General features: G+C 36.2%; 1 protein-coding gene across 7 annotated transcripts in view; it reads left to right on the plus strand.

Annotated features, from left to right (window-relative positions):
* Window positions 1-12,953, plus strand: part of RNGTT (RNA guanylyltransferase and 5'-phosphatase) — a 180,140-nt gene that overhangs the window by 134,063 nt on the left and 33,124 nt on the right. For all 7 annotated transcript variants that reach the window (XM_036413355.2, XM_036413359.2, XM_036413357.2 and 4 more), the window contains one exon: window positions 4,695-4,761. In XM_036413355.2, coding sequence (XP_036269248.1) covers window positions 4,695-4,761 — 67 coding nt within the window. The remainder of the gene's footprint in view (window positions 1-4,694; window positions 4,762-12,953) is intronic.

Here is a 12,953-nt window from a genome sequence, read left to right on the forward strand (position 1 = left end):
GTAATAATTATTCCCCCCCCCCCCAATTTTAACGCCTTTGTATTTAAAACTATTATGCCTGGATATGTGAGTATTGTGTTTTCATATTACATTTATGCCATAGGATTATATTTATGCCATAGAAGATATTGTTCCTATGCAAAGAAGGGGATGAGTGACTGTTGGATTCCCTAGTAGTTTATCTCCTAAAATACTCACCTATTTATACAGGAATATTAAAATGTTAATGTAGCAATGAATGTTACACACCTAAGTTAGGAGACAGTCTCACTCTCTTACTAATTGCTTACGCTTGTTTTTTTCTTTGTGTTTTTTATATTAAGACCTTTTATATTATGGAATATAATATACATATAGAAAAGTACACAAAACACAAATGTACAGCTTAATGAAATTTCATGTAAGCAACACCAAGGAAGAAATAGCATCTTAGATACCTCTAGTATGCCTCTTTCTGATTCACAAACTTCTTCCTCCCACCAAAGATAACCACTATCCAAACTTCTGTGATTTTGCTTCCTTGCTTTTCTTCATACTTTTGTTACTTAGATTTGTATATCTAAACAGTAGGATTTGGTTTTGCCTGTTTTTTTAAATAATGTTTATTTGATTACATGACAAGTTTTAGTTTTCTTTTATATAAAGAGGCTTTTTGGAAATAATTTTGCAACTTTCTTCCCAGTATAGTTACTTATTTATATTTATACTTGGGAACTTGAAGCAAAATAAACATTAGTCCTGATAGATTCTATCCCACACCTACCCCCCAACTTTTATTACTACTTGCCCAAAATAGCTTCCTTGGTAGCCACACTATAGAAACTATATATTGTAAGCAAATATTTTGGTACTTGTTAGCTTTTGTATAAAGGTTATGTTAATGTTCATGTAACTTAAGGGCAAAACAATTACCTGATACTAAACGAGTCAGTGTTTCTTTTAATATATTCACACACATACATGCAATCTATCAGTGCTGAATTAATGCCTTACTCTGGGGATTTAAAATGTGATTATGTTATACACAAGTACCCCTTCATCATAAAATGGTGCCTATTATTTGACAATAATTATGTATACAATTTGGCAAAATAACTTTTTGAATGGTAAAAACATTTTAAAAATCTCATTTAAAAAATGTGAATTTGTGTTCTCAAAGTATTTTATGCAAGCAGGCCTTTAAATTATGATACATGTTAAAACCCATTCTAATGGTGGTGGTAATATAATCTATGGTGAGGAATAATAGATACATGAATGAGAAAGGACAGTATTCAAAAAGTGAAATATATATGTGGTATGTAATTGATATATTTAAGAAATATATTGTTTAGGAAAGGTAGTTATTAGATAGGCAAGTAAGAAGTAGGCAAGCATAATAGTATTTTGGCAAGTTTCCTGAAATACATATGCATAATAGTAATTAGAAGCATACTGAGTTTTAAATGTCAGCCTACTTTTATTCATTTCTTTTTCTAGCATCTACTTGTATGAAGAGTGACTATTCTTCTAAGAGGGGTTTATCAAGGTTTTTGTGAATATTATTTAGGAAATAAATTTCCTCTGTTACATTTAACTAACATTAAATTTATAATACTAGCAATGATTTGTGAAAGATTTGAAGTTTTGTTGATTGAATTAATTGATCAGTTGATGCTAAGGAATTCTCCCATTTTTACAGTTGAGATTTGTGACAATTTCTATGCTTTCTACTCGCATCCAGTGAACAAAATTTTTTTTGTCATGTTTATAATCTTCAGCAACATGCTAAAATGAATTACTAGAAGTATCACTTATATTCTAAACTTAAATGTTTTTTTGCTAAATTGGTTTAATTCAGATTGTGTTTATCAGCTATTAACATTCTTTTAGTGGCCATTAATGCTTTGAAGGCCTTTAAAGAATGGGAACATAGGTTGTTCCCAGGAGACTGAATATCAACATCATTTCATAAAGTCCAAAGTGCTTTGCGAGTGTGTTTTCTTAGTTTTAGTCTTAGTCTTAGTAAAATGAGTCAGTTGGAGGTAATCACACAGCCACCTTACAACATCAACTGGTGATAATGATTATAAGGTACCATTGAGTATTGTGCATTATAATTTCAGAGAAGTTTAAATGTGAATAAATGCATACCTTGGAATTGTTGAAGTAGGGTTTTGAAGTCATTAACTAACTTTAAAAGGACAGCTATGATAATGTGTTCACATTTTCTATGATTAGACATGTTACACTGAGAATTTTCCATTTGATTTTTTTGAGTTTGCAGTTATTTTCTTTTTCACTTTAGATATTATTCATTGTTCCATTTTCAGATTGATGTAATAGAATTTACATTCAACTGAGATATAATTTTTATCCTATCTAATAAAAGAGTAATATGCAAATTGACTGTCACTCCAACACACAAGATGACTGTCCCCATGTGGTCAAAGATAGCTACCCCCATGTGGACACAGATGGCTGCCACAAGATGGCCAGCAAGGGAGGGCAGTTGGGAGGGACCAGGCTTGCAAGGGAGGGCAGTTAGGGGTGACCAGGCCGGCAGAGGAGGGAAGTTGGGGGTGACTGGGTCTGCAGGGAAGGGCAGTTGTGGGGGTGAGGACCCAGGCCTGCAAGGGAGAGCAGTTGGGGGGTTGGGGCAGCCCTGCAGGGGAGAGCAGTTAGGGGTGACCAGGCCTACAGGGAAGGGCAGTTAGGGGCAATCAGACTGGCAGAGGAGTGGTTAGAGATGATCAGGCTGGCAGGCAGAATCAGTTAGGGGCAATTAGGAAGGCAGGCAGATGAGCAGTTAGGAGCCAGCAGTACTGGATTGTGGGAAGGATACCTGACTGCCCGTTAGGTCCAATCTTACTGGGATCAGGCCTAAACAGGCAGTAGGACATCCCTCAAGGGGTCCCATATTGGAGAGGGTGCAGGCTTGTCTGAGGCACACACCCCTGTGCATGAATTTTGTGCACCTCTAGTGTAATATAAAAGGCTATTAACTTTCACTATCTAGATTCAGAGATGTATGTTGGCCTAATTACTTTGGGTAGGGGTATAGGAAATTTTTATTTATTTATTTATGTAGAACAATGTTAAGTCTGATGTTGTGCCCATTTACTCACAGTGTCCATTAGGAAAAGATTTGTGATAATAGGTCAAATAAACACAAGGATATTTAATTATGCTCTTTTTCTATCTTGCACCGTTACTTACACATTCCACAAGCACAGTTCTAATGGCAGTATTTCATCATTCACAATGTTTACATGCAGTTTAGAATGATGGACCTCTTTGCAGTAGGAATAGGAAGGGAGGGATGATGCAGGAAAGGTAACCATTATTTTTTTTTCTAAGCTTTATATAGTTTGATTTTTATTTTCATGTGCATTTATTATTTTTATAAGAAATAAGTACATCACTGAAACCAGTTTGGCTCAGTAGATAGAGTGTCTGTCTGCAGACTGAAAGGTCCCAGGTTCGAGTCTGGTCAAGGGCATGTATCTTGGTTGCAGGCACCTCCCCGGTAGGGGGTGTGCAGGAGGCAGCTGGTTAATGTTTCTCTCTCATTGACATTTCTAGTTCTCTATCCCTCTCCCTTCCTCTCTGTGGAAAATCAATAAAATATATTTAAAAAAATAAAATATATTAAAAAAAAGAATAAGTACATCTTTAATATATATATATATATATATATATATATATATCTTATAAAATATTATTTCATATTGCTTATATGGAGATAGTGCATTTGGCATTCTTCATGATCCATTCCAAATTTTCTTTGGATTTTCATCTCCAACTAAATTATCCCTTACTCTAGCCATACTTGTCTACTCTTTGTATTAATTAAGTCTTCTACATTCTCAGAACTTGCCTTAATTTCTCCCTCTGCTTTACCCACCCTTCAAAGCCAATCCCAAATCCCACCTATTTAAATGTTTTCAGCTCCCTTCATAGTAAGTTCCTCTTATTCACTACTTTGCAATGGCAAATACCTGTATAAATAGCACTTAGTAGGGTTAATTATTTATGTGTCTGGTTTTCCTGTTAGATTTTGGTACCTAATTATTTAGGATTGTATTTTATTCTATAGTGCTAAGATTAGACATACAATGAGTGTGTTCTGAGTTGAATCCTTATATATTTTTAAGTATATGTATTACTTTATTTAATACTTCCCCAGAGACACTACATAGTAATTTTTCTAGAATTAATAATATTAGACTGTTTTACATTTGTGTTTTCATTCTCAACATGTATCCACTATTTTCTGAAGTATAAGAATTATTTTTTGCCCTAGCCAGTTTGGCTCAGTGGATAAAGTGTTGGCCCACGGACTGAAGAGTTCTGGGTTCAATTCTGGTCAAGGACACATACCTCCATTGTAGGCTTAATCCCAGGTCCTGGTTGGGGCAAGTGTGGGAGGCAACCAATTGATGATCAATATTTCTCTCTGCCTCTCCCCTCCCTTTCACACTCTCTAAAAAAATCAATGAAAAAGTGTCCCTGGGTGGGGATTTAAAAAAAAAAAAAAAAAAAGAAAGAAAGAAATGTTTCTTTGCTGCTTATGCAATAATTGTCTAAAAGACAATAATTGCATAGATATTCATTTTTTTACTGTTTTATTTTTCATCTATTATATAATTTTGATGATTAGGCAACCTTACGTTTAAGAGTATTTTTTAAATAATGCATTTAATTTTTTGTAGGTTGCTTCCTCAGAACGTTGGACTTCTTTATGTTGGAGGTTATGAAAGACCCTTTGCACAAATCAAGGTATGATTGTTCATTTTCCAATATACTTTTCCTAGATGTACTTTACTTGTTCAGAATTCACTAAAAATCTGCAAGTAACCATCAACATATTAAAAATATTGTGTTTGTGAACAATGACTTATATTTGCTTTTGCATATCTCTGCTGAAGAAAGTAATTCAGTTTTGTAAAGAATTATTTAAATATTTTTGCCCGTAGTAGAGTTGATTTTGATGAAAGTACTTCAGCGATTAGTTAAGAAGAGTCAAATTTAGAGCCACTGATTAATCTTTTACATTACTCCTTTTGCCCTTAAAATTTTGACAGTTTTATTGAGGTAATTAACATATAAAAATATACATATATAAAGTGTACAATTTGATAAATTTTGACATGATTACATTTCTGAAATCATCACTCTCAAAGTTTCCCTGTGCCTCTTTAAAATCCTTTTTCCTCTCCTGCCTTTCCTGTTTCCCTTTTAGTCCTCAGATGACCACTGATCCAATTGTGTCATTATGGATTAATGTACATTGTTTAGAATCTATCTCTGTATATAAAAGCCTAAGCAGCTGACCAGCTTGGCTGGTAGCAATGATGTGTACTGAACACCAGGGGGAGGATGCTCAATGCAGAAGCAGAAACCACAGGCATAGAAACATGGAACAGACTAATGAAGAGATTAACCAAAGGTCTTATATGTGTACTAGAGGCCTGGTACACGGGTTTACCTCAGTCTGGCCTGCCAGGATCTGGCTGAAACTGGCTCTCTGACATCCCCTGAGGGGTCCTGGATTACAAGAGGGTGCAGGCCAGGCCAAGGACTCCATTGGTGCATGAATCCATGCACCAGGCCTCTATTCTATACTAATAAAAGGGTAATATGCTAATTAGATCAGACATCTTCCAGATGTCCTTTTGGACAAAGCCATGGTTGGAGGGGTGGGGCAAGACATAGGCAGTTAAGGACGATCAGTCCACAGGCAGAGGTGGTTAGGGGCAATCAGGTTGACAGGGGAGTAGTTAGGGGTATCAGGCCAGCAGGCAGAGGCAGTTAGGGGCGATCAGGCAGGCAGGCAGGATAGCAGTTAGGAGCTAGCAGTTCTGGATTGTGAGAGAGATGTCCTTGATTAGAGAGGGTGCAGGCTGGGCTGAGGGACCTGCCCCCTCCCATGCACAAATTTTGTGCACTGGGCCTCTAGTTTTATATAAGGGAAATTATACAGAATTCTGTGCGCCACCTTCTTGGCTTATTTCACTCAGCCTAATTATTTTGGGATTCATCCATGTTGTTCCACTTATCAATAGTTCAATCCTTTTTATTGCTGAGTAGTATTTTATTATGTGGTTAATGCACAATCTTTTTATTCTTTCATCTGTTGATGGACACTGTTGTTTCTGTTTTTTGGCTATTTAAAATAAAACTACTGTGAAGATTTGTATACAAGTCTGTGTATGGATATATAGTTTCATTTCTCATTGGTAAATACCTAAGATGGGAATGACTGGGTTATGACAGTTGTATGTTTAAGGAGCTAACAACCTGTTTTCCCGCCAGCAGAATGTGAGAGTGCTAGTTTCTCCACATCCTCATCAACATTTGGTCAGTCTTTTTAAATTTAGCCATTCTTGTAAGTATGTGGTGGTATTTGTAGTTTTAATTTGCATCTTCTCATGTGCTTCTTTGCCATCTGCATATCTCTAGTGCAGTGTGTGTGTTCAAATCTTGCCATTTTAAACTTGCTTTTTTGTTTTCATGCTGTTGAGTTTTGAGCATTCTTTGTATCTTGCAGATGTAAGTCCTTTATCAGGTATGCAGTTTACATATATTTACTCCCACCAACACCATACTATCTTAATTAATGTAGCTTTATAATATGTAACACTGTCAGGTAGTATAAATCCTCCAACTTTGTTCTTCCTCAAAGTTGTTTTGGCTAACCTATAGGTTCTTTTAATTTCCATGTGAATTTCAGAATAATCTTGTCAATTTCAATAAAAATGCTGGCTAGAATTTTTATTTGGATTATGTTGAATCTATAAATCAGTTTGAGGAGAAATGACATCTTAACAATATATTGAATGTTTTAATTAATATAGGCTATATATTTTTCCATTTACTTAGATCTTTACTGTCTCTCAGCAATATGTGTTGGTTTCAGTGTTTTGGTCTTGCAAATTTTAAAATGAATTTACCTATAAATATTTTATATAAATATTAAAAGTACTTCAGCTTTAATATTTGCATTGCTAGTATATAAAGATGATGACATTTTGTGTTTACTTTAAATCCCATAGTTTTATTACACTCTATTAGTTGTAGTAGCTTTTTGTACATTTAATATGATTTTCTTTTTTTTTTTTTTAACACACACATACACACACACACACACAACACACACACACACACAACAATGTCGTTAAACCTCCTCAGTATTAAGTCTCCTGAATATTCAGGTTAAGCCTTTTCTGAAAAATTCTCCTTTTTCAGCTTAACAATAACCCACAACCTTCGGACCAACTAAATTCTCCTTTTTCAAAACATAAGAATATATGTCATAAATGCAGTGGAAAGAAATTTAAACTCACACATCTCACATTCATAGGAGAAAAGCAGATCGATCATGGAGACAAAAATTAAATGTGAAGAAAAGTCAGAAAGTGAAACAAAATACAAATTTTATAGGCCACTCAGAAAACATTAACAGAAAGCTATAACAACAAAGAAAAGAGGATGAGCTCAAACTTTTTTCTAAATAACTATCTTGGATATTCATAATATCATTTTTTCTTGCAAGAAGGTCTAGATGAAATTTATGATCAACCCTGAACTACATTACTAAAAGAAATTTTTTTTTTCTGTTAAATGCTTTCCAAGATCAGGAACAAGACAAGAATGTCTATTCTCATCATTTCTATTCAACTCTGTATTGTAGGTTTTAGCCAGTGTAACAATGCAAGGAAAAGTAATAAAAGGCATCCAGATCAGAAAAAAAAGAAAACTATCTTTATTAGAGTACATAATCACTTATGTATATAATCCCTTGGCCCTAGCTGGTTTGGCTCAGTGGATAGAGTGTGTGCCTGTGGACTGAAGGGCCCCAGGTTCGATTCCAGTCAAGCACATATGCCCGGGTTGCAGCCTCCATCTCCAGTAAGGGGCATGCAAGAAGCAGCCAATCAATGATTCCTTCTCATCACTGATGTTTCTATCTCTCTCTCCCTCTCCCATCCTCCCTAAAGTGTGTGTGTGTGTGTGTGTGTGTGTGTGTGTGTGTATATATATATATAACATTTTACTTAATTCCTATTTCAAGCTGTCAGAAGTTTTTTGGAAGTCCCTAAGTTTGGAGGGGGTTTGTTTCTGCCTATCTTTGAATAATACCTTTATCTTAAGTGTGTGTGTGTGTGTGTGTGTGTGTGTGTGTGTGTAATATTATTCATATTATTTATGGTTTATTTTTAAAGATAACTTAAAATTTAAGCAATAGTTTACATTTTAGATCTGCTTTTCTATGCTGTTTTTGAGAACATTTCACAGTCTAGTAAAAATATTAATGTTATTCTCATAGGTTTCTAGTCCTGAAGGCTTCACTTAGCAGCCAACATCCATAAAACCAAGAGGGATTGAAGCCTGTCAGCATCACTTTAATCAACTCAAAGGTTGTTATGAACAGTCTCAAGGCCACAGGGCTGTCCTCCCCGCAGGGCTTGGTATTAGTTGCCTCTTCCAGTTCTGACAGCCAAAGAAGTGTGTGAGACTGCAAGGCTGAGTCAGACAGTTTCCACTTTGACACTGCAGAACAGCTAAGAAATGTCTTCTGTATTTTAACTATAAATTCTACACAGCTACCGTATGTGAAAAGTAAGAAATATAACCATTATTCTGAGGCAGTTATTTTTTAATCAACATAGTAGTTTTCCCATATTCACGGGGGATATGTTCTAAGACCCCTAGCAGATGTCTGAAAATATGGATAACACAAACTCTATATTTATTGCTAGAGGCCTGGTGCATGAAATTTGTGCACTGGGTAGTGGGGGTGTATCCTTAGCTCAGCCTGCACCCTCTCACAATCTGGAACTTCTTGGGAGATGCTCACCTGTTGGTTTAGGCCCAGTCCTCCTCGGGCCTAAGCTTACACTCAGACATCCCTCTCACACTCTGGGGCGCTTTCAGTCCAGGACCCTCAGGACCCCTCGCTCCTTACTACCTGCCTGCCACAGAGGTGGGAGAGGCTCCCACCACCACTGCTGCACTCACCAATTGTGAGCCCAGGAAGGAGGGAAAGCCACTCAACCAGAAGCTGGCTTGCTGATCCTTAGTGCTGGTCTTGGCCCCCCATCCACTGGTCATTTAGAAAGGTCATTCTTGCCTTGACCCTCACAGCCCCAGCTTTGTCTGGAAGGTCATCCAGAAGGACATTTGGCTGTTTGGTCTAGTTAGCATATTAGCTCTATATTATATAGAATGTTTTTTCCTATACATGCATGCAAATGATAAAATTTAACTTCTAAATCAGATACAGTAAGAGATTAACAATAACTAATAAAAATAGAACAGTTATAATAAACCTATATAATAAAAGCCTAGTATGCTAAGTGTCTGGTTGTCCAGTTGTCCAGTCATTCGGTCAACCAATCAAAATGTAATGTATGCTAATAAAAGAGAAACATGCAAATTAACCATCACTCTGCTATGCCTACCAGCCAATCAGGAGGTAATATGCAAATTAGATGGAGAAAGATGGTGGCTACCCAGCTGCTCCATGTGGGGAGTGGCCGGGTTGGGCAGGAGGCTTGCTATGAGCCCGAGGACGGGAGTGGGGGATACGGGGTGAAGGGATCTATAGGAGTGGCACTCTGGTGGTGGATACAGAGTGGATATGCTGGACAAGGGATGGATATTGTGTCCTGGGTGGAATAGAGTGGGAAGTTGTAAGATTTCATCATGCTACTCAGAATGGCTTACAATTTAAAACTTATGAGTTGTTTTTTTCTGGAATTTTCTATTTAATATTTTTGGACTGGAGGGTAACGAACCATGGGAAAACAAAACTACCCATAAGAGAGACTACTGTGCGGTTGAGTTATTCCCTGCCCCGGAGCCTGGTTCTGTCTGCTGAGAGCCTGGGTGCCGTTAGTCTCTGTGTCATACCGTAAGCTTCCTGAAGCTTGAAGTTTTAAAAGTCACTTTTACAGCCAAGGAAATATGATTGATATTTGTATTCATATGCATATGTAATAGATGTAAAGAAATCATGATCTCTTCTTTATTTTTAATTTCTTTTGGAAATCTCATCATATCATCCCTCAGAATTTTCCAAGTAAAAAGGAGTTAGAATATTTTTTCTTTAAGGTATATTGAACTTAGATGATTATTTATTACTTAAAAATATTTTTGAGATAACTAATAACTAATTCAGTTTAATTTTCTTAATCCTCTCCTGAGGTTATGTTTTTTTGATTTTTAGAGAGAGAGGAGAAGGGGGCATGGGGGAGGGAGGAAGGGAGGGAGGAGGAGGAAAAGGAGGAAGAAAGGAGAGAAGAGAGGAGAGGGGAGGGGAGGGGAGGGGAGGGGAGGGGAGGGGAGGGGAGGGGAGGGGAGGGGAAGGGAGGAGAGGGGAGGGGAGAGGAGGGGAGGGGAGGGAAGGGGAGGGGAGGGGAGGAGAGAGAGATATCAGTTGTCTCCCCTGTGCACCACAACTGGGATTGAACCTGCAACCTCTGGTATACAGGATGTCGTTCCAACCAACTGAGCCACCCTGCCAGGGCTTATTCAATTTTAATTTTTGGGTAAATTAATTTTAAAGATAAACTATTTTTTTTGAGTTTCATCTATTATGAAATACTGGGGGGAAAAAAGGAAAAACTGGTTTGTTTTGTTTACTATCTTTTAGAAAATATGTGACTTATTAGGTCAATACTTTTTTACTAATATAAATTATATAACATTCATATTTTAAATCTCTAAAGTATCTGAAGTATTTCATCAGATAAAGATGCAGTTCCCTAGAATTTAGTATTCTAGTTTAGTGGCTTGCAAACTTTTGAACATGACCTGTAGGGCTGTAAGAAATGTTTTTCCATTGCAATCCAGTATATATATATATTTTTACACACACAAAATGTAAAACCAAAGGCTTAGAATAAATGTGATGCCATAGCTGTATTTTCTGTTCTGTTTATTTGCCAGTTAGTTTGGTTTTTAAATGCTAGTCTCAACCCACTGGATTAACTTCTGTCTTGGAAAATGGGTCACGACTCAAGGGTTTGGCAGACATTGCTGCCGGGTAGGACTTGTCCTGCCATATGCTCTGGCAGGAGAATGCCATATTCACGCAGCCCAGATGATAGTGGGAGCTTTCCTGCTCCTGAGCCGATGATAGCCCTTGAAGTGGCTTTGGAGGGGAAGAAAATGATGAAATGTCATAGTTCCTGGGAAGAGGGAGGAGGAAAGTACAGGGAAATATAAATGAGAAACAAATTAAGATGTTTTATATAGAGAAAAAAAAAATCTGTTTTCTGTTTCAAAAAAATCCTAATTCTTAAGAACAGAAGGAAGCCTTCCACGCCTGCTCTGATTTTCAAATGATTCTGTGTATTTTGAGGCTAGAGAAATAAGGAAAGGTAAGATCTCCTCCCTTAAATGAAAAAAGTTAGAAAGAAATGGAGATGAGTGACAAATTGAGAGAAAGCAATAGAATCAGATCTTGATTTGTGTGACATACTCTATGGCTAAGTTTTCTGTAGTACTATAAAGAGGCAAATTTTCAGGTCTCATATTGCAGAGATAAGGGCGGATGTGGTTATCCTTTTGTTGAATACAGATTCATAAAGCAAAAAATTAAAAACAACAACAAAACAAGTCCTAGTGGAAGCTTGCTTCTTCTATGCAATAACTATTAAGTTTCTGACATCTTTTTATCCTGCACACTAGCTGACAGAGTGCTTCAAGGTTCCTGCTGGGCTCTTAAGTGAGCCCATATTCTAACTTGAATGCACTGTTTACAAGTCATATAGTAATTGCAGACGAGGGTTCCAAAAGTGTTCTGGAATAGTGGTTCTCTTGCCATTTTTACCAAAGTGCTTTTGGCAGTATTAATGTCAAAACTGAGTAACACTTGAAGCCTATAGTCATTATTCATATCTTCAAATCCTTAGGAAACTTATCTACAAGATTATAAGCTTCATAGAGGCTGAGCTGTGTCTTATGCACTGCCTGAGAGATAAAAGCACTAAACATTTAACATTATTATTGAAGAATGCCTAGAAAAGCAAGTGGTATTTTTAATTTGAGGTATAATTGACATATAACATTATATTAATTGCAAGTATACTACACCATGATTTGATATTTATTTACATTATGAAATGATCATCACAATAAGTCTAGTTAACATCTGTCACATTATGTAATTACAAAAAATATTTTTTCTTGTGATGGGAACTTTTAAGGTGTACTTTCAGCAACATTCAAATATGTAAATACAGTATTAAGTATAGTCACCATACTGTACATTACCTCCCCATGACTTTTTGTTTAATTGATTTTGTTTTGAGAGAGAGAGATCGATTTGTTGTTCTACTTATTTATGCATTCTTGTATGTGCCCTGATAGGGGATGGAACCTGTAACCTTGGCATAGCTGGACCATACTCTAACTAACTGAGCTACCTAGCCAGGGCATGACGTGTGTTTTTTTATGTAATTGGAAGTTTGTACTTTGTGATGCTCCCGCACGCACACTCATTTTACCACTCCCCACCCCATCTCTGGCAACTACCAATCTGTTCTTTTGTATCTCTCTGAGTTTGTTGGTTTTTTTAAGTCATTAAGTACTTACCATGAAGTTCATCAAAGTATTAAAAACTCTGGTTCTAGTTACATATAAATTTATAAGGTAGGAAATATACTACCTTAAAACTTTATTTTCTCATCTCTCTTACATCTTGAGTTGGGATATCTTTGAGGCAGTATAAATTAATTTTATTTTCTAATTTAAGATTGTGGTTGTAAATTATTAAGATGAGTAACTTTATTTGCAATGTAGATTTTGTGAATACATTATTCTGAGAACATTTTAATTATAGTCCTCAAATTAATTTTCAATTAACAAAGTTAGCATTTTTCTTAGCTGAAAATTCCAATAGCTTTCAATTTTTCTTGATCTAGACACTTTATTGGAAAATATTAAAAATTATTTTAGCATAT

This window comes from Pipistrellus kuhlii, unplaced genomic scaffold, assembly GCF_014108245.1.
Source record: "Pipistrellus kuhlii isolate mPipKuh1 unplaced genomic scaffold, mPipKuh1.p scaffold_m20_p_5, whole genome shotgun sequence".
NCBI lineage: Eukaryota > Metazoa > Chordata > Mammalia > Chiroptera > Vespertilionidae > Pipistrellus > Pipistrellus kuhlii.